The sequence below is a fragment of the Phocoena phocoena genome, chromosome 10 (assembly GCF_963924675.1).
Source record: "Phocoena phocoena chromosome 10, mPhoPho1.1, whole genome shotgun sequence".
Taxonomy (NCBI): domain Eukaryota; kingdom Metazoa; phylum Chordata; class Mammalia; order Artiodactyla; family Phocoenidae; genus Phocoena; species Phocoena phocoena.
Window position 1 is genome coordinate 91,951,337 of NC_089228.1, and position 23,168 is coordinate 91,974,504.

At 39.1% G+C, this 23,168-nt stretch overlaps 1 protein-coding gene across 1 annotated transcript in view; it reads right to left on the reverse strand.

The window, feature by feature from the left end:
- Positions 1–23,168, reverse strand: part of CAP2 (cyclase associated actin cytoskeleton regulatory protein 2) — a 106,707-nt gene that overhangs the window by 73,555 nt on the left and 9,984 nt on the right. Inside the window, exon 3 of the mRNA XM_065885115.1 lies at positions 7,013–7,090. Coding sequence (XP_065741187.1) covers positions 7,013–7,090 — 78 coding nt within the window. The remainder of the gene's footprint in view (positions 1–7,012; positions 7,091–23,168) is intronic.

A 23,168-nucleotide genomic window follows, 5' to 3' on the forward strand; every position in this document is an offset into this window, starting at 1 on the left:
AGTAGAGGTGACACATGCCACTTCCAGGTCTGACCCATAAAACCTTCCCAGGAATGATTCTGTGTTCTCTTTCCCAATTCAATGGCTGAGGACTTAGAGCCAGGCAGGGGCTGAAAGACAGAGGAAGCCTGGCTCCCTGAATGACCATATGGAAAACTGTCACCCAAAAACACCAGAGAAGACCTTAGGTGAGCAAGAAAAAAAATGTCTACAATGTTCAGTCATTGAGAATTAGGGACTTTTTCCTAAAGCAGTTGGACTGCCCTAATACTGAATTCTCCTACTCAGTCACCTGACCCTTGCATGCTTTTTCTCATTCAATCCTCACAATAACTCTGTGAGATAGGAACTATTCACCCTATTTAAAAATAAGGAGGGACTTCCCTGGCAGTCCAGTAGTTAAGGCTCTGTGCTTCCACTGCAGGGGGCATGGGTTCAACCCCTGGTTGGGGAACTAAGATCCTGCATGCTGAAGGAAGGAAGGAAAGAAGGAAGGAAGGGAGAAAATAAGGAAACATGGGCAAAGAGAGTTCAACTGCCTTCTCCTAAGTGAGTAACTTGACAAGTTGGTTAGGTTAGAGTGACTCAGTGGGAATGTCTTGTGGACTTTACCAGATTAGTTTGTCAGTAGTCACCCGGAAAAAGAGAAAAGATTCTCAAATGTAGGAGACACCAATGAATTTGTTTTTCTTGCATTTGGATTAGCAGAGCTAATGAGCAGAAGATCTGGGACTCAGATCCACGTAGGCCCAAGTCCAGAGTCTCTCCTCTTAACCATCCCCATAAATTAATACGTTTTATGAAAATCTCAAACATATGGGCATAAACCCATGAGTAATCTGGATCTACCAGTGTACCGACGTAATTAGCTCAAGTCCTAAGGTTAACGCTACTAGGCTTTCTTTCTTTCTTTTTTTTTTACTAGGCTTTCTTGCTTAGTTTAGGATCAATAAATTATCAACATATTGGATGACTGCCCCATGCCTTAGAAAATCCTTACTGAGTGCTCTGAACAGAGCACCGTGTTGGGGCACGCATATCACTAGATGGAGGAATGGACAGAAGGAGTCTCTCATCTTCCTTTCCCTTCTAATTTCTCAGACTGTTTAGACAATGAAAGGACAAAAAATGTTTTAGATTCTTGCTCCACGCACAGGAAGGCACTATTTCCTTTTAAAATGCAAGCCCAAATAAAGACAGAAAAGGAGAGGGAGGGGTAGTAGAAACTCTTTCTCTCACTTCTGGAGGAATAAAAAACTCAGACTTCCAGTTTTTTTAATAGAATAAAATCCACAGACCAGTCAATGACCATAAATTATCTTCCCTTTAGTTGGAAACTAAACTTCCCTTTAGTCAGAAACCGGTACACATTAATTCCATGCAAACACACATACACACACACAATTTCATTGTCCGGTCTTAGCAGCGTAAGGCATGTTGGAGAAAATATGGAAAGTGTGCGTAGGAAGGAAGGCAATGCCTTCTGACTTACGGCACAACAGATGTGGTTCTCCACCACACCGGTGCTTCCTACCTGTCCGAAATTAACCAGGGCTAGAGGTGGTGGGGTCCAGGTGGAAGACCTCCCCAAACCCCTGGCGATAGCCTTCCTGGGGGGTGATGCCCATCCAGGGCTTCAGAAGCACTGGTCCAGTAGAAGTTACATTTTCAGTTCAGGCTAAAATTTGGGAGCCACTCATGGTAGAGATGATTAAAGATTATCTTTCAGATCTCTCCCTGGTGATATGAGATGCCTCAATGCCAAGAGAAATCATTTCCCCTCTCCTAGTTAACTAAACACTTTCTACAGTTTTATTTGGCCAGGTAACTCCTATAAATGACTGTGCAGTGCAGTTCTTTTTATGTGTAGTGTAAAAAGAACTTTGGATGGCGAGTAAAGTAATGGGCCCAGGTCTAGATCCCATGGCCAGGTCAGTAGTGTGTCACTGAACTTCACTTTTCATGCTTGTGAATTAGAAATATCCTATTTTCCCTAGATCCAACTGGTATAAAAGTAAATGAAGAGTTGAGTGTGCCCGGGTCCCTTGAAAAATTCTGCACACAAATAGGATTTTTAAATTGTCACTAAAATTCTTAACAAAGATAATGTAAGGACTAGAACAATCTTTTGCCCAAAGATCATTTTTATAAATTACAACAAGGGGAGAGAAGAAAAGCATGTTCTGCACATGTTTTGTAAGTTGATCTATATCATGAGCGTTGTAATATGTCTGTGATATGAGAGGGGTGCTTTCAAAGTGCAAGATGTGATGACCCATTAATACATCATGAAATCAATTCAGTGTGTCATGAACTGTCTTTAAAAATGAAGAAAAGAACAGAGCAATAGAATGGACTAGATGAAATACATCATAATGAACTGTACATGATAAGGATAACTGTTGTTTTGAGAAACTGGGTGATGAAATAAAATACATTTTTTCCTACAGGTCAAGGTTGAAAAATTTGAAACCCTTCATAATAGAGAATATAAGAAACGTGTTTCTTAGTCCAAAATGAGAAAGGAAATTTGAAATTGGATCGTCATCATTGTCAACCAGGGCTGTAGGCAAATCTCTTATCTTCTTCCAGGATAAATGGAGGCGTGAAGGTGGAGGAATGGGGGTGGGGGACAGGGAAGAAGAAGCAAACGGTAGGGTGGCTTCACATTTTGATCTGTGGCTCACGGCCTTATTTTTAAAACCAGTTAACTGTTTTAGAGTCTGGCAAGGAGGAGGGAATCAAGGCAATCTGGATGAGTTTTCTATTTGTGCATAATGAATTACCACAAACTTAGTGGCTTAAAACAATATACATTTACCATCTCACAGCTTCTGGGCAAGGTGAAGCTATATTCTCCGCTCGGTCTCACAGGGCTGAGATCAAGGTGTCGGCAAGGCTACATTTCTATCTGGAGCTTTGGGTCCCCTTCAAAGTGCACACAGTCATTGGCAGAATTTGATTTCTTACACTTGTGGGACTGAAGTCTCTGTTTTACTGCTGGCTGTCAGCAGAGGGTCCCTCTCAGCTTCTAGAGGCTGCCCTCTTACAATGTGGTAGCTCATGTGTTCAAGGCCAGCAGGAGAATCTCTCTACAGCCACAATGACTGTCTTATGTGACCTTACATAATCACTGGAGTGACTATCCCATCACCCTGATCATAAACCTAATCAAAGGATCGATATCCCATAAATTCACAGCTCATTCCTACACTCAAGGGGAGAGGATTATACTGGGCATGTATGTACGTTAGGCCGTGGGACTCTTGGAGTTGGTCTTAGAATCCCTGCTAATAGTTAGAATCTACCAAAAGCAATGACCATCAAGCATTTAGAACAACTTAAAAGAAATGTACACCAGCCTTCCACAGGACATGAACAGATGTCCCTCTACAAAAAGCCTCCATGGTCAAATAAGTCTGGGAAAATGTAGGTTTAAATAATAATATTTTACATGCTTCTTCAGTGAACAGAATATGGGATTTTCCCAAACATATTTAATCCAGGAAAATATTTTTTTGAGTCTGTGCTAAGTAAATTCACCACTTTATTAATATTAGTGTAATTACATCAGAAGCACTTGCATTACTGCTCTCGGACTGTCATTTTATCTCCTCCATGATGCCTTTCCTGATCACCCTTGTCTGCAAGATCCCTACTTCCCCGAATTTCGGTAGTACTAATGGTTTACCTTGCTTGATTGGCTGTTTGCTTATAATTGGTAAATATAAAATACTTTTACATTTTGATGGTGACCCTCTACAAAATTTAATCTCTTTGAAGGCTGACACTCTGGCTTAAAGCAACAGTGAAGAGCGCTGGAGACAGCTGTGTAGTGGTGAAGCATGCTGGCTGAGAGTTCTGGGGGGCAATTCACCAGCTTTGGGACTAGTGAGCAAACCAGTTACCCTCTCTCTGAACCTCTTCTGATTCATCTTTAAATTGAGATTGCTGCAAGAGATGCCTTCTAAGGTCTCTTCCCATCTAATACTCTCTATGTGTTTTCCTAAGCCCTGCCCCATCTCCTAGGGGGCCTGGCCCATAATAAGCACTTGATAAATATTTGTTGACTGATTAATTGCATGCTTGCATCACTGTGGATTCAAAGATGTTCTAAGAGGTTGCTAGCTTCCAGCTGGCCAGGTGCTCAGCCCCAGTCTGGGCATCTAACACACACAACCCGTAGACCACAGGTGACTCATGTTGGTTTGGCCTTGCCTTATGCTTCCGCAGCATAAGTGGTCACCTTCATTAGCATGATGGGAGGTACCCCTTGGGAAGTCCTCTTACCCTAAAATATCTTCCCTTCCCAATGCCTGATATTCCTTTTAAAGATTCATTTTCTACCATTTTCTCTCAGAGCCCTATTATAACTCTAAGTAAATAATTGCATGAGTAATTGTTTAATAACATCCTCTAGAAAGTAAGTCACCTTACTTTCATACATACATAGGAATGTAGGGTGAGCAAGAGATAAACCTCTGCTCTTATAAGTCACTAAAATTTTGGAAATGTTTGTTAACGTAGCGTAACACAGCCTGCTTTGATATAGACATGCTAGGAGAAAAGAACATGAGTTTGCTATTTGACTATGAAGGGATTTTGTGCTGGTGGGGATTTCAGGTGGGGACGCCTGTCTCGCTGCTCAAAATGTAGCAACAGACCAGTAGCATTAGCATCACCCAGAGCTTGTTAAAACTGTAGACTCTTGGGCTGCATCCTAGATGTACTGACTCAGACGCTGCACTTTAACAAGATCTCCAGGTGATTCAGATGAAGATCAGAGTTTGAGAAGTAGTCATCTAGAGGCAGCTAGAGGCTAACTTTGAGAGCCATCCACACACCACAGGCTCTTAGGGTGTAGTCCCTGGCCTAGCAGCATCACCATCACATGGGAACTTTTCAGAAATGTAGATTCTTGGGCCTCAACCAGGACCTACTGAATCAGAGGCTCTGTAAGTGGGGCCCAGCAATCTGTGTCTTAACAACCCTGCAGGCGATTCTCATACACGCTAAAGTTTGGGGACCACTATCATATATCAATGAGAGTTAAAATTACAGGAGTTAGTATTCTCCTGAAAGAAGAGAGGAAGGCATGGACAATTATAACATTGTTCCTATGAGAAGATACAATCTGTTTTATGACAATCTTTATGATGTATCTTCTAGAATGCACACTGGGAATGTCTAGGCCTGGTGGACTGCTTTTCTATTGAGTGGAAGCAACTAGGACAGTGCTCTGGGTTAAGAGGGAGGGCACAGAAAGGGAGGTGGGCATCAAAAAATTGCCTTCTATTTTGCCTACTGATCTTCTGGGGCTTATTACTCTTGGAGTACTGTGATAAGTGCTATAGGGAACATTTCCAACGAATGCCTTTCCTGGATATGAGTCTCCTGAAACATCCATTCCTCTCCCTTTCATCAAGAATGCGGTAGAGTAAGAAGGGGCAACTCCAGATATTACACCCAAGAATCTGCATAGCCATGTGAAGTCACACATTATGTCTGACTATGGCTTATGTGGGGATGCCACAGTCCCAGTATATTCATTCACTTGTTCAGTCACTCACTTTATCATCCAGTATTTCATGAGTGACTTTTATGTGCACGGCCAATGGAGAGCCCTCTTGTTCTGTGCTTAGAAAAGGGATTGAGTGGAGCACCGGCCAGGAAAGTAATGGTTCTTTCCTCCATCTGAGACTCAATGATGCAATGAAGCCACCTCTCCTCTCACTTCAATCACAGAAAGGGTAGGCTAAGGCTGTATCACATTGTGATTTCCTAGTTTCACTGTTCTCTTTTGCAAAGAGAAAAAAGTCAGGGATTGAGAAAGCCAAGGAGGAGACTGTATCCCCGATGGAACACAGACTATCTCCATCCCTGCAGACCTGCTGCCTGGACTGTGTGCTAAGTCCTCATTTCCCACGAGGGACATGATGCATCCATCAGGGTGGGGGTTGGCAGCTCTGGCTGCAAGTTATCTGGTTTTGGGTTTTTTCGGCTGCACTGCATGGCACGTGGGATCTTAGTTCCCTAACCAGGGATGGAACCCACGCCCCCTGCAATGGAAATGTGGAGTCTTAGCCATTGGACCGCCAGGGAGGTCCCTGGCTGCACGTTAGAATCACCTGTGGAATCCATAAACCTCTTAAGGCCAAGACCACTCCTCAGACCAATTAAACCAGCACCTCTTGGAGCGAGATCTAGGCACTGGTATTCAGAAAAACTTTTCCAGGTGGTTGCATTGCACAGGAAGGCCTGGGACCTACTGCTCCAGGGCGGGTAAGGTCCCAGGTCTTGGTTCTTTATGAAGCCGAGCTTCACCCTCTGAAAGTCAAATCCTAGCTTCCTAGGATTCTCAGCCCAACTCTTTCAACTTTAGGTGTTTGTTTTAGAATTTGAAGTGAGCTATTAAATTTAAACTATTTTGTTATATTTCAATTATCTTTTATATTTATATGGCTCTTACCAAACTTCAGATGCAGAATATTTAGTCAAAACAACAATTCTTATTTTTTCTTATTCAACAAGGTATGCTGGTAGTAGATCTACTTTTTAATGAATAATGTCATTCATTACACACTGAGCCTAACAATGCTATTTGTTAAATAGGAACTAATCAAATTCATACATAGAATTTACAGGTGAGGACAGATGTGAACAGTTTTTGAGAACAAAGCAGCACAAAGTATGAACTAAAAATTAGCAGCAAATACTTCCTTGATTATAAAATGGTTGTGAGACTAGTAAAAAGAATAGGATACAGATGACATAAATAAATTGACCTTTTAAACTGGTGATGTTGATTGTTGCAGTATGAGTTTGGCCATAGTAAGATTATAAAGACAGAAGAAATGTTTCATACTATGATCTGGATTAGGGACAGAACTTGCAGTGCTATACATCTCATTTTCGGGATGTCTCTCACAGTAACTGGTTCTGTTGCTTCCCTGTTTTCTATCTTACACTGCCCATTCCCTAGGCAGCCCTGGCTCTCAGGATACACTCTTACCTCTTGGGGTTGTTGGTACTGAGAGGCCATCAGAAGGAAAGCTCGCTGGGCCTGGAAAGCACTATGCACCATTTCTGCCTGGGAACAAAAAGGAATAGGAAAGTTTAATTGTTTGAGCTCTTAAATGGAGCATTACCACATGATCCAGCAGTTCCATCTTCAGGTATATACCCAAGAAAAATGAAAACACATGTCCACACAAAAACGTGTAAATAAGTGCTCATAGCAGCATTATTCATAATAGCCAGGAAGTAGAAAGAACCAGAATGTCCATCAACTGATGAATGGATAAACAAAATGTGGTATATCCAGACAATGGAATATTATTCTGCATTCAAAAGAAATGAATTTCTGATCCATGCTACAACATGGGGAACTTTAAAAACATTATGCTGAGTGAATGGAGCCAGTCACAAAAGACCACATTTGTATGATTCTGTTTACATGAAATGTCCGGAATAAGCCAATCTACAGAGACAGAAAGTAGATTAGTGACTGCCAGGGGCTGGTGGGAGGAAGGAATGGGCAGTGACTGCTAATGAGTATGGAGCTTCTTTTGGGGGTGATGAAAATGTTCCGGAATTAGACAGTGGTGATGGTTTCACAACTTGGTGAATATACTAAAGATCTCTGAATCATATACTTTAGAAGAGTGAATGTTATGATGTGTGAATTATATCTCAACAAAGCTGTTAAAAAAAAGTTTGAGCCCCAAAGTGCAATTGTTTTCCAAAGGGTGTCTCTCCTGTCCTCTTTCATGCCCCAATCTGTTCCATACCTTCTAATGGAAAGAAAATTGTCCTTTAAGCCATCCCCATAAAGATATGCTCACCAAGGATATATGTATAAGTATAACTGATTCACTCTGCTGTACACCTGAAACTAACACAACACTGTAAATCAAATATACTCCAATAAAAATTTTAAAAATACAAAATTTTAATAAGAAGGAAAAAAAAAAAGATATGCTCACCAAGAGCTAGTGATTTCTACCACTGTTCATTAAGACTGGTCTGAAGGAGATTTCAGGGCTACCTGGACTCAACCCCACCCCAGAAAGGCCTTGAGCAGATGGGAATGTCTTTAAACACATGGTACCATATTCTCTTATCTTTACCTTCTACCCATGCTTAACTAATTCTTTAATTTTTTAAATTTAAAAAGTTACAGAAGAGTACCAAGAAGAAAATAATTCCAAATATCGTATCACACAATCAGTCATTTTTGGCATTTTTTTCTAGTTTTTAGGAAAATTCACACAGTTGTTCTCATAAGACAAAGCATAATGATTTAGAATAATTTTTTAGGGCCATAAGGTACAAAGATTAAAGTTTTAAAAGAATGCCTCACAACCTAGAAATAATCATTATTAATGTGAGATGAACATCATGGCAGCCACCATTTAAGATCTATATGCAGAGAGACTTTGGTAAAATGGGACCACACCCTAGGTGCCATTTTTTAAAATAAAAAGTATACATTTTAATTATAATTGAATACTAAAAATGAAAGAAAGAATTGATAAACTTCAAATAAAAGTCTCTGCACTGTAATAATTATGTCCTGAATGATTCTAAGGTAAAAAAATATAAAATATTAAGAAATTGGAATAATTATGTGTTTATACTTTAAACTAATACATGATATAATTTTAGACAATACTGATTGACTCCTTATTGGGAAAGATGAGAACATAAGGACTTCCCCACTTCTTTCTATCTCTGGTCCCCATTTTTCATATTTTTTTAGTTATTATTTTTACTGTAATATTAATTCCCATAGCTATTGAGAATTAGTTTTACATTTAAACCTACCTAGTGGTTCTCACCAGTTGTTTTACCATGACTTCTCCATTTCTGAGTTATTTTGATTTTTTTAACTGGTTGGACTCCCATTATCAAGGTATGTTCTTCAAAAAGGTCTCAAAGTTGCTTAAGTTCTTCAGTCTCAAGCATGTCTCCCTGTCATCTATATATTTTAACAACATCTTGGCTCGATGTAACATCCCTGGGTCTCTCTCTCTTACCATGTACAGACAGCATAGCAGTGAATGTGGCAACGCAGAAATCTAAGCCACCTTGATTTTGTTTCTCCCTTGTGGGAAACTGACTTTTCTATTTTGACACCTGAAGAATTATTTCTTTCTCCTTGGATTTTAACGGCTTTACTAAGTTATGTTTGCATTTTGAGCATTCTGTGTTATATTTCTTGGAATAGATTTGGTCCTTTCTTCATTTATGGGAAATTTTCTTATATTACTATATCTTTCAAAATATCTTTTGTTCCATTTGTTAGATTCTCTACTCAGGGACTCCAATTATTATCCTCATATTGTATAATTTTGAATGTTTTCATATCATTTAGATTCTCTCTCCCTCTCTCTGCCTTTAATTTCCTTGTCTGTAATCTGTATTTACTGTGATTATATCAACAGTTTTCTCTATTGTTGGTAAACAGATTTTCAATAGGGTCTCATATACATGAACATTTCTAATTTATATTTCATTTCTGTATTCATGCTGTTTTTGGTTTTTATTTGTTAGACTTCAATTTCCCTTTCATTCTTATTGTTCTATCACCTTATGCTATTTAAAAAATATGTTTATACTCTTATTAAATTTTAAGTTACTTATTAGTCTAAGAGTCTAATAAGATTAAGCCATAGTGAAGAATCTGTTTCTGTTCATTGTTTTATTTTCTTTGAGGGCAAGCCCATGTCTTTCCTTTGCATGCTCTGTTCCTCTCTGACACACTATTTCTAGCCACCATGTGGGTGATTCCTTGAGTCTTTTGCCACCATATGAGAGATTGGTTTATTTTCCATTTCAAACAAGAGTGTTCTACCTAATCTTCTAAGGCCTGATGGAACAGGGGATAGGGAAAGGGAGTGCTCAACTTTTCTCATAATTTTTCATCCAAGCGTTTTTTTTCCTACTGACAAGAAAATGCTTGAAAGCAAACCAAGGTTTCTAGACCATTTACATTTAAAATCACAAATTCATCACCATCAACATAACAGATTAAGTCTTATGAATATTTAAATGAGGGTAATTTTCCATTTTGGAGTACACCATCTCCTCTTTGTCCTGGTAGCCTGATTGCTGGGATTATATTGCTCAAAATCTCAAATTCTGAATATTCCTTAGGGAGATAGTGGATTTTCACATTTTACTGTCCTGGAGGCTACAATGATCTTATGAATGTGAAGCTCTGAGCTACATGAATGTTTATCCATACATCAAAATGTGTATTTTCAGTGGATCAGAAGGACTTTTGTCAGTCTCTAATGACCACATTTCCAAAAGAAGATTATGAAATAAAACTCTCCACTGCTTGGATATAAATAAAAGAACTGCACTTCTCCCAACAACGATAATATAGAAGTATGGTCCTTGTCTACAACAAGCATTGTGGAGTCAGCTGAATTATAGTTGGTGTGGAAACAGTAATTTGGGATTGCCTGACTTCTACAGTTAAAACTGCAGCTCAGAGGTGGCATTAACAATAATTTTGTAGTTATCCCAAGATGAACACTATCACTGGCCTTTTTTTTTTTTTTTTTTTTTTTTTTTACTGGCCTTTTTTACTTTCCCTAGAAACAACATTTAGCCTGTTGCTAACAGAACAATCTTCCAACGGGTCTGATTAGCCAAGATGGCCAATTTCATTAATTAGTCTCTTCCCCCACATGGCCTTTCACTCAACAACAGAGGTGGAGGTTGGAGCACAGAATGGTTGAATATCTAGCTATCTGCTTCAACTCTCCCTACCGCTTTGCTTATATAGACAAATCTTTCTGAGGATTCAGCTGTGCACCTCTTTCAGCTCCCTGGAACTCTGGGCACGATTAGCAGACTCTAAACCACATTCATTTTTAACTTCATCAGTCCACGTTTCAAAGGATTTTCATTCCACCTTTGAAATACTCTGACCTACCTGCTTCTTACTTCTGGAAATTTCCATGAGTGCCCTCAACCAGACAGCATCCTATTTAGGACCAATGTCACTGAACCTGCTGAGTTCTGATAACTTGAAAGAGAGAATTTGGCTCGCTCAGGCAGTTCAAAACATTGTGAAAGAAAAAGCCAAACGTAGGGATTTTCAGTAACAACAAATAATTGAGGGTTTTTGCTGAGTTTATCACACATGTGCCAGGCTCAGAGAGCCTCAGTGACCTTTGTGTGTATACATGCACATCTATCTGCTTGTGAGCACGTGTGTGCAGAGAGGAAAGGGACAGTTCGGGTAAGAGGCAAGGCTGTGCATTTTGTTTGAACTCTAGCCAATTATCACTTAGGCAACTGGGGTTCTTAGATAGGTTGGTGGACCATCTTGTTCTGTGGTCCTAGACAGTAGGAGAATGAATTTCAGTAATCAGTTTAAAGCAAGCCTCGGGACAAGCAGACACCAGTTACTATGACTTATTTCCATCTAATCCCCTTGGGAGAGAGCTGACTCACTGGGGAAGCTCAATTGATCTCTGAATATTCATCAAAGCTTTCCATTGTTTCATTGGGAAGCTACAGGCCACAAAGTACCATGTGGATGGCAAAATGAACAGGTGCAACTGGGAGAAAGGGTACAGGTAATACTTAGAGGAAATGCAAGAAGCATCCAGCCAGGGTGCCTGTGCTGAAGGCATTTCCAGATCTTCTGAAACTGCATCAGCCCTCTTCCTAACAGCCAGACAGCCAAGGGAAGGGGATCCTCTTCCTCTGACTGAAGGTCAGGGGAATGGGCATCTGCTCATCAGGTACAATTTTTGGGCCCTGGGAAGGTCACTGTCAATGCCATCTTCACATTCCTCCCCAGTGAGTCTGCCAATGTCCCACATTTTACAATTAGAGATATTGTATTTTTAGATCTTATTCCTTAGGGCCATCTAATCTACCCTAAAGGAGAAGCCCCTTGAGTTTCAGCCAATGAAGAGGTAAAAGGGGACCTGATAGATGAAAGCAAGACAGGAAAATGCGCTAAGAAAAAGAGGTGATAGGATGCCAAAGACAAGTTTCACCTACTTCATGATTTTGCTTAAAACAAGATTGAAGATGCTTAATTTTGTAGACATAAACATAAGCACTGACCCTACAAAGTTGGATTATGAAGTCATCTGTGTTGACATATAAAGGGCCATGAAGAAGACTTACACCAGCAATTCTCAACCTTGAGTTTTCATTATAGTCACCTGGAGGGTTTGTTAAAACAGACTGTCATGTCTCAGCCCCAGGGTTTCAAATTCGGCAGGTTTGGGTGGGCCCAAGTATTTACATTTCTAACGAATTATCTAACAAATGCTGCTTGCTATAATCATTTAATTAGTTCCAGGAGTTTCTTCTCAATTCTTTTGAATTTTCTACATAGACAAAGATCATGTCATCTGTGATAAAAGACAGTTTTATATCTTCCTTCCCTATCTGTGTGCATTTTAATTCCTTTTCTTGCCTAACTGCATTAGCAGAGATTTCTAGGATTGGTGAGAGGGGACATCCTCGCCTTGTACCTGATCTTAGTGGGAAAGCTTCAAGTTTCTCACTATTAAGTATGATATTAGCTGTCGATTTCTTGCAGATAGTCTTTATAAGTTGAGAAAGTTCCTCTCTAGTCCTAGTTTACTGAGTTTTTATCATGAATGGGTATTGGATTTTTTTTTTAAGTTATATATTTTTTTCATGTATTTTATTATTTATTTATTTATTTATTTATTTATTGGCTGTGTTGGGTCCTCGTTGCTGCGCACGGGCTTCCTCTACTTGCTGCGAGCAGGGGCCACTCCTCGCCACGGTGTGCGGGCCTCTCACTACGGTGGCCCCTCCCGCTGTGGAGCTGGGGCTGCAGGGCATGCGGGCTTCAGCAGTTGTGGCTCACGGGCTCCAGAGTACAGGCTCAGCAGCCACTGCGCACGGGCCTAGCTGCTCCATGGCATGTGGGATCTTCCCGGACCAGGTCTCGAACCCGTGTGCCCTGCACCGGCAGGCAGATTCTCAACCACTGCGCCACCAGGGAAGCCCCTGGGTGCTGGATTTTGTCAAATACTTTTTCTGCATCTATTGACGCGATCACATGATTGTTCTTTTTTAGCCTGCTGATGTGATAGATTACATTAATTGATTTTTGAATATTGAACTAATCTTGCATACCTGGGATAAACCCAATTTGATCATGGTGTATAATTCTTTTTATACTTTTTTGGATTTAATTAACTAATATTTTGTTGAAGATTTTTGCATCTATGTTCATGAGAGATACAGGTCTGTAGTCTTTTTTTAATGTATTTATTTTATTTTACTTATTTTTGGCTGCATTTGGTCCTCATTGCTGCATGCGGGCTTTCTCTAGTTGTGGCAGATGGGGGCTACTCTTCATTGCGGTGCACGGGCTTCTCTTGTTGCAGAGCGTGGGTTTTAGGCATGAGGGCTTCAGTAGTTGTGGCACGCAGGCTCAGTAGTCGTGGCTCGTGGGCTCTAGAGTGCAGGTTCAGTAGTTGTGGCACACAAGCTTAGTTGCTCCCCAGCATATGGCATCTTACCGGACCAGGGCTCGAACCTGTGTCCCCTGCACTGGCAGGCGGATTCTTAACCACTGCGCCATCAGGGAAGTCCCAGGTCCGTAGTTTTCTTATGTCTTTGTTTTATTTTGGTATTAGGGTAATGCTAGACTCATAGAATGACTTAGAAAGTATTCCCTCTGCTTCTATCCTCTGAAAGAGATTATAGAGAATTGGTATAATTTCTTTCCTAAATGTTTGATAAAAGTCACCAGTGAACAAATCCGGGCCTGGTGTTTTCTATTTTTGAAGGTTATTCATTATTAATCCAATTTTTAAAATAGATACAGGCCTATTCAGATTGGTTGTTTCTTCTTGTGTGAGTTTTGACAGATTCGCCTTTCAAGGAATCAGTTTATTTCATCTAGCTTATCAAATTTGTGGGCATAGAATTGTTCATAGTATTCTTTTATTATCCTTTTAGTTTCCATGGTATCTGTAGTGATGTCCCCTCTCTCTTTTTTGTTATTAGCCTGGCTAGAGGCTTATCAATTTTATTGATCTTTTCAAAGAACAAGCTTTTGATTTTGTTGATTTTTCTCTACTGATTTCCTGTTTTCAACTTCATTGATTTTTGCTCTAATTCTTCTTCTTTTCTTCTTTTTCTAGTTTCCTAAGGTGAGAACTTAGATTATTGATTTTAGATCTTTGTTTCTAATATATTCATTCAATACTACAAATTTCCCTTTCAACACAACTTTCACTGTATCCCCTAAATTTTCCCTTTTATTTAGTTCAAAATATATATATATATTTTTTTTTGCGGTACGTGGGCCTCTCACTGTTGTGGCCTCTCCTGTTGTGGAGCACAGGCTCCGGTCGCACAGGCTCAGTGGCCATGGCTCATGGGCCCAGCCGCTCTGCGGCATGTGGGATCTTCCCGGACCGGGGCACGAACCCATGTCCCCTGCGTCGGCAGGCCGACTCTCAACCACTGCGCCACCAGGGAAGCCCCAAAATATATTTTTCAATTGAGGTATAATTGACATGTAACACTGTATTAGTTTCAGATATATGACATAATAATTCAATATTTGTATATAGTGTGAAATGATCACCACAATAAGTCTAATTAATACCTAAGTTCAAAATACTTTTAAAATTTCTTCTTTGACCTATGAGTCCTTTAGAAGTGTGTTGCTTAATTTCCACATATCTGGGGATTTTCCAGTTACCTTTCTGTTACTGATTTTCAGTTTATTCCACTGTGGTCTGAGGGCAGATATTATATGATTTCTATTCTTTTAAATTTGTTAAGGTGTGTTTTATCACAGAATGTGATTTATCTTGGTGAATGTTGCATGTGAGCTTGAGAAAAATGTGATTTCCTGTAATTTGAAAGTGATATGCTGAGGTGTAGTTTTTTTGGCATTTATGCTGCTTGGTGTTCTCTAAGCTTCCTGGATCTGTGGTTTGGTGTCTGACAGTAATTTGGGGAAAATTCTCAGTTATTATTGTTTCAATATCTTCTGTTCCTCTCTCTCTTTCTTTTCCTCTAGTATTCCCATTATACAGATGCTACATCTTTTGTAGTTGTCCCACAGTCCTTTGATATTCTGTTCTGTTTTCTTCCCCAGTCTTTGTTCTCTTTGTTTTTTGGTTTATGAAGATCCTATTAATATATCCTCTAATTCAGAGGTTCTTTCCTCAGCTGTGTACAGTCTACTAATAAGCCTATCAAAGCCATTCTTCATTTCTGTTACAGTGTTGTTGTTGTTGTTGTTTTCATTTTGGCCAGTGTAATTTTATTTATTTTTATTTTTAACATCTTCATTGGAGTATAATTGCTTTAAAATGGTTTGTTAGTTTCTGTTTTATAACAAAGTGAATCAGCTACACAGTAAAAAAAGCATGCATGAACAGATGAGCAATATAAGCAGAGAGATACAAATTCTAAGAAAGTACCAGAGAAATGCTAGCGATAAAAAACACTGTCCAGGGCTTCCCTGGTGGCGCAGTGGTTGAGAGTCCGCCTGCCGATGCAGGCGACGCGGGTTCGTGCCCCGGTCCGGGAAGATCCCACATGCCACGGAGCGGCTGGGCCCGTGAGCCATGGCCGCTGAGCCTGCGCGTCCGGAGCCTGTGCTCCGCAATGGGAGAGGCCACAACAGTGAGAGGCCCGTGTACCACAAAAAAAAAAAAAAAAAAAAAAATAGCAAAGTTCTCTAAATGTGCTTTTATCCTCAGTGCATGAGACGTTATTCTCTGTTCTTATTATTGTTATTTTTATCATATTTATCTGGAGATGCTTGTAAGGGGACTAAAGCAACACCCAAACTGGCCCATCACTGCCAAGAAAAAAACATACAAGTACACAATGTCTCTTCACTATGACATCTTTAGTTCCCATGGACTTTCACCTATTTTGCGTAAGTTTGGGAAACGGCTCTCTCTTCCCTATGTGCCAATAGGAAAAGGCACAAAGAAGCAAGCCAGGATTACCATCAACAAAGAAAACTGTACATCTGCTTGTGCTAAAACTTGTTCTGAGGGCAAAATCTGTTTTGTCAGTAATGTAGTCTAAAGATAGAAGTTAAGAAATGAGAAATCAGATTGACTGCTACTTGTTGTTGACCCTAAAATTGCCACAGTGACACTGGAAAAGGGCCAAGTTTTGCTTGGACTACAACTGTCCCCTTAATTTCAATTTGCATCTTAATATCTCCCCTGGACTACCTGTACCCTTCTTGGCATGTGTCACTTGTCCTTATACATATGACCTGCACAGATCAGTGTTGATTCTATCTTATCAAGGAGGAAACAGGATTTTGAACAATGTCCTGAAGAAATAAATATGCCATGATATCAATGGTGGTTAACTCTGAGTAGTGGGATTATGAGTGGTTTCTATTTTCTTCTTCATACATTTGTCAAAATTTCTACATCAAACATTTAAATTTTATTATAAGAAAAAATTATTTAAAAGATATGACTGAATACAATAGAAGATTATTATTTAATTTCATAAACAGAAAGTAATTTCTGAGTACCTACTATGTTGCTAGGTGCTACGAGGTATAAATCAGGGGAAACAAGTCATGAACCCAGAGAACGACTAGTGACTGTGAGTAACAAGCTACAAGGTACCAGTTGTGTGGAACAGACAACAAACATCTGATTTTGAAAGGAATGGATTGCTGATAACCATGATCGAAAAGGTAAGTTTTCCCATTTAGTTAGCTTGACAAAACACAAGAAGTAGTCTCATAAAAAAAGGAAAAGTTTTTTTTTTTTTTTAAAGAAACGATTTCCTTCTCTCTAGAACCCAGGAAGCACAATGCTCGGTACTCAGACATTTCTAACCATCGTTCCTCTTAACATGTCTCTCTGGCTCTTCAAGACAACAGCGTTCCCTAAAGCCTACAATTCAACCACAGCTTTTTTTTTTTTTTTTTAAAGTATCCAGTGTGCACACAATAAAATGGAGTCTAAATTTACAGTCTGACTAGGAGAAGGAAGCAGTCATGCCACACTCCACTTACTTATAAATATGTTGGCAGTACTCCATTAAATCATAAAGACATGTGAATTTAAAGACTCTGGCCTGCTCACATACCAACTAAGTCCCTGTCAATTTCAGGCTCTATCTTAGCCAAAGCATATATCAAAAGGGCAATAATTTTATATTAGATAATTGTTATAAACTAGTATTTTTACTGCCCTTACAGTTGACTATTTTTTTTTTCAGTGATTCCACTTTCATTGGCAGAGAAAAGATGCATGCTTACTGAACAGAGCTAAATAGTTTTGCAGCCTAGAAAGGAAAGATGAGTAGGTAGATTGAAAATGTCAATGTGAGACTACTAGGCACATTTTATTAAAAAAAAAATAATCATCCAGGCACTGATAATAAAAGAGGTTCATTCTTCATTAATAGGACTGTTGCCTTGACAACCTCCAGCTCACATAAGTATTTGCATCAGCCACGGTGCACAGTTCTGACACTAAGGAACAGCTCCAATGTGTCCTTTCTATATCCATGCCTGAGATCGTCTATTATACAGCTCAGCTGCATTATCAGTTACCATTAAAGTAACACCCAACCAACCCCATCCAGAACATGTCACATCCAGCCCCAAAGAAGCAATTTAAACAATTTTCCTGGCATGTCAAATAGATAAAAGGTAGAACTGATAAATGGTCTTCTTTTGCAAAAAGAATGTTTTATAGGAGGACATATAGCTTTGTTTTTTATCTTCTTGTTTGTGCAATGGAGGGCAAAGTATTTTGAAAAAATTGATTCCATGAATAATAATGTGCGTTCAAATCATGCATTGTGTCCCTAAAATTCTTATTTTCCTAGTTTGTAATTATCACCAAACAGCCTAAAGTACTTTTAGACACTGAGGGTATGAATCAGTACAATGTGTGTGGTGGGGAGGAAGGGCACGGGGGACGATAAATATTAGGGAGCATTTACCATTGACCTATCACTTCCAATGCTTGGAATTTTCCTTAAGAAATAATTGTACAATTATAAAATAGCATTTGTACAAGGACATGCACTGTAATTTCACTTCTAATAGGGGAAAAACTGAAAATAAGTCAAACATCACTAATTTTTAAAATGATTATAAATACCACTAGATGACCATCCTTGCAGGGAAGGGACCAGGTGAGGCTGGTGGGGAGCCCAGGTGTGCGCCCTCTCAGAGTCACACCCTAGGACCTCACTCATCTCACCCACGTTTGGGCTCTGCATTCTTGTACATATTATTTCCCCTACATACAATTTTGATTGTTTACATCAATTATAGTGTAACCATACAATGAAATACTATGTAGTCACTAAAAAGTGATAGTATAGACCTCAACTTACTGACATGGAAAGAGCCCCAGAGCACAGGGTCTAAGTTAAACAAGCAGGCCACAAAAATAGAATGTGTAGAAAGTTGTCAAAATCTATAATATAAAACCAATCAGTGTAATTTTAAAAACCCAACATAGAACTTTTCTAAATAATTAATTGTAAATTATATTTTTAAAAATGAAATATTTGAAATAATTAAAACCAGTGAGTATTTCTTGGGACTTCCCTGGTGGTCCAGTGGTGAAGAATCCCCCTTCTAATGCAGGGGATGAAGGTTCGATCCCTGGTCGGGGAACTAAGATCCCACATGCTGCAGGGCAACTAAGCCCGCGTACCACAACTACTGAGCCTGGGTGCCTCAACTAGAGAGGCTGTGTGCCGCAAACTACACAGCCCACACGCCACACCTAGAGAGAGAAAACCCACATGCCGTAATTAGAGAGAAGCCCGCATGCCACAACGAAGACCCGATGCGGCCAAATAAATAAATAAAACAGTGAGTATTTCTTAAGGCATTGGACTAGGGAAAAAAAAAAAGAAAACACTATTGTATATTTAAATCTGCTTGCTTTTCTTACAGGTAGAATATTGTTACAAGTTTGTAATCTGAACAAAACTATTCTCTGAAATAAACTTCATCTTCAAATTCAATCACTGTGTAGCTACAAAACACTTGGCAGATTGGCCCTTCTTTGAATTCTCTAACTTGCTTTTCTAACATTTAAGGAATCTAAAGCATTTTATCAACATGTTTAAACTAAATCTTTTGACTCAGGAAGCCAGAACTGCTTCACAGTTGATGAATTTTGGGTCTATACAAGTAAAGGATACTTGGCTGCTCTAATGAATCAGAAAAATTAGAGGCAACAAGTACTCCTTATTCTAGAATGCACTATAATGCTAAACATTGTCCTTTCATTCTGTACTATTTAAGCCATACTCTTATTTAACTTTCATGCATATGTACATGCCTTGGGTCTCCAAGTAGGCAATAGGCTCTTGAAGACTAGGCCACTGGGTGCAGATGTAGAAGGGCCTTTATTACACCAGAAGCTCAGTAACTACCGCTAAATAATGAATGACTGAAATTATTGGAAAGCAGTGTGGTAGAGCAGAGAAACTGTGAGCTTAAATCTTCAGATAGGCCTTAGACAGAATCCAATGCTGCTCATTGCTAAATGCATGGCTATAAGCAAGTTACCCAACCTTACTGAGACTGGGCTTCTTTGTCTCGAATTTACGTACCTTAACAGGTTCTCCTAGTGATCAAGTAAAGCAATGTCTGTTGGCAGCTACACGAAGTGCCTAACATACCAGGTCCTCAATAAATGCTAGTTCTCTTTCCCCTTCTTTACAATTGCCTCTGTCACTAACATAGAAAACTTAAATAAGTCAGGGAAATGAAGTCGATCTCTAGTGACTATAAAATTTAGCTACAAATCAGATTTTGCTCATTTGTCAACCATATAGACCCGACATCAGTCCATCTACACTAAGATCTCACTATGAACACTCAACCTAGGAAAGTCCTTGCTGAACGCTGGTTCCCAGAATCCCTATGGATTCCCAGGCATCTTGGACTCCTGACCACGAGGTCACCCTGCAGCCAGGCTGTGTGGGATTAACACCATTTGGTGCCCACATTTTCTCACTTGTCTTTTGCTGCTCAGTGAAATCCCTTCCAGGCAATACCTCGATTCCAAGATCTTTTTCTTAAAATGCCAAATATTCCTTTCCCCTTCTGATGAAAACAGTTTATACATGCTTGTTATAAAAAGTTCAAAAGACATGGATGTTTAGGAAGCAAAAGCTTTTGGTAAGTTTACCCCCTAAAAATTCAAGAAGTATCCTTCCAGACTTTATTTTCAATAAGGCAAATCTTTAAGTGTATATATCACCTCTTTACACCTTCCTTTCAATTCCTGCTCCATTATCCTTAGAAAATCTCTTTTCCTGCCTTTTTTGGGTCCCATTTGTCAATTCCAAAGTTATTCTTATAATCAAAGGAGAGTAATTATACACTCATATAAAGAAAAAGAAAAATTCTGTGCTTGGTAGAGAAAGGAAGAAGGAACCAAGCCCAACATCAGCTGAAAGTATGCATCATCTGCATAGAAATCCCTATCTAGTTCTAAGTCCTTCTCTAATTAAATTCACACTCGCCTAGGTATCAGCATTCATAACAAATGACTGCTTTTCATTTAATGTGATTGTTTTCCTGCTTCATTTAACTAAAAGCATAGTGGAAGAGTTTTTCCTAACATTTTACATTACCTAGTGCTACTCCAAAAACCTTCGGTGAAGATCTTCTTTTTAATTTCTCATCTATCACGGAGTGATAGTTTTGTAAAATAAATAAAAGAGCCTTACTAGAAAAATGAATAAAAACCAGACACACAAAGCATAAGTCCAAGTCTTTTAAACTACCAGACTTAGCAGCCTTAAAATTACTCTGTTGGATTGTTATAAAAGTGTTCAACGTCTTACTCACAATTTTTGTACTCATCTCATAGCAGACCATTAGCAGAATTTGCAGATGGTGGTGGTCTGTGCACTACACACGGAGTAATACTCTTCTGCATCTCTGCATAGAAAACGAACCACCCAACCCTTACATTAAGTCTGTGGGCAAGTGTCTTCCAAGTTTCTAAGAACTAACTTGCAGATAAACTTTGGGGTGGGAGTCCCCATTTAAAATTTGGGACTGTCTGAACTGGACATATTGAGACAATCTACTGAGTTTTTCACTTTTCACCCAGATATTTAAAATTATATAAATAAAACTAAAGACTCTTGAAACCAGGGAGAGCTGGTTATTGGAAATATGCCAAGAAGTCCTGGACAAAAATTCAATTTTCTTTTTAGACTCCAAAGTTATTTCTTGCCTGATGGCTATCATTTTAATGTTAATGATTGAAGGGGAAAGCAACATGCCCAAACCCAATGCAAACAGAAAAACCAAACAAAATCCTATTTCTTTTCTAAATCTGACCTTCAGTTTAAAATACTTACAGTAAGGTTCACAAAAATATCCTGTCACACATAGCACTCATGAGATTTCTATTGGGCTACAAGTCACTATACTGATGGATTTTCCTATTACTTATGAACTCTCATCTAGCTTTCTTAAGGTGCCTTAGAGCTCTAGTCTTTCAATGGCTCACTTTCCTCAACTATAAAAGAGGAATGAGAATAAAGGGAATGAGGAGGGTACTACATACATTGTCAGGGCTATGACAAAACCAGGACGTGTGTGTGTGTGTGTGTGTGTGTGTGTGTGTGTGTGTGTACGTGCGTGTGTACACACAATAAACAAAAATCTATAGAATCTATGTTTCTCCAATATTTCACTTGCTAATTCAGGACATAAAACCTGGCCTTGATTTTCTTTTAACTCCTCATCTGGGATATTGCTTGATCCAAATTGCCAGCCACAGTACATTCATCTATTCATTGATTCAATAATTTGTTAAGGATTTGATTCATTTTCAATCATTCATTTAGCAAAAATTTATTAACCACCTACTATGCTAGACACTGAGAGGGCAAGAGGAAAACAGCATATTTCTGGAACCTTGAAATAGATCCCAACACTCAACAGGTGGGCCCAAAGGGATAAATCAGACCACCTATTCTGTATATTAAGCTGTTTAATCAAAGCAATTGCAAGTCAACTATCAGCATTCCCAGTACCTTGCCATTTAAAATATTTATTTTGCAAAGCGTTTTCTGAAAGGGAAAGGATTTCTATTGCAAACACATATAAGTGATAAATTATTAATTCACTGAATACCCTGTTTGTTTTTTTTACATCACCAAAACATCTTATACTTGATATATTAAAAAGAATTGGCTGGTAATGAGTTATAGAATGTATAAACTGTTATATTTTAAAACTTACCATGTTAAACCATAATCTAAATACAACTGGAAAGGGAAAAACATACTAATGGTAAAAAAGCATGTTTTGTACTTGCCTCATGCACACTAAGAAATCTGAAAACACATATCCTGCAGTTAGAGTGACTCTTGGGTCAGAACACCCATATATTTGACCAAGACTGTTTTTTCTTATGTGTAGTAATTACAGAATTATAACGAATTCTTAGGTGAATAGTGGATATACATGTGTGTGTGGGCATGTCTGTGAGTGTGGTGTGTTCTGTGGGGATCGTTGCTTGAACAGAAATAACAAGATAATCTAAATGAAATCAGGTCATTACTTGTAGACAAAGTATTAATTTTTAGATGCTGAAGCAGCCTCCAGGCAAACAATTCAACTATCCTGAAGTCTAGAAAGAAAACAACAGCAAATGTTCCCATTATTGGCATAGTTTTAGAAAGAAGGAAATACAGGGGGGGAAAAAAGGAAAAGGCAAAAAAAAAGGAAAAGGGCCTCTATTTTGCAGTACTAGGTAACATGATTAAACTCTGATGTGGGAAACAATCTTCTGAAAGGGTATTACTGAGGGGAAAAATGTTTGGAGAACAGTTGCTGGTCACCCTCAGGAAGTCCTGACACAGACTAAGTTGCAGATTCTTGCTATGCTTTTAAGTAGAGCAACACCATTCTCATGAGACCCAATCACCTATCCCCAGGTGTAGGCCCAGAGGGCCCAGCTGGTGGGTGACATAGCTCACCCCCAACCACAGCAGCCTGAGCACGATCAGAACACATCCCTGCATATTTTGGCTCTTCTGAAGTTTCGCTAATGCCAGTGAACACAGAACAGAAGAGGATAATCAGGACAGGCACTCCACAGGCTTTCTTAGAAGGTTTCCTTTAAGAAGCAGAAAGAAAA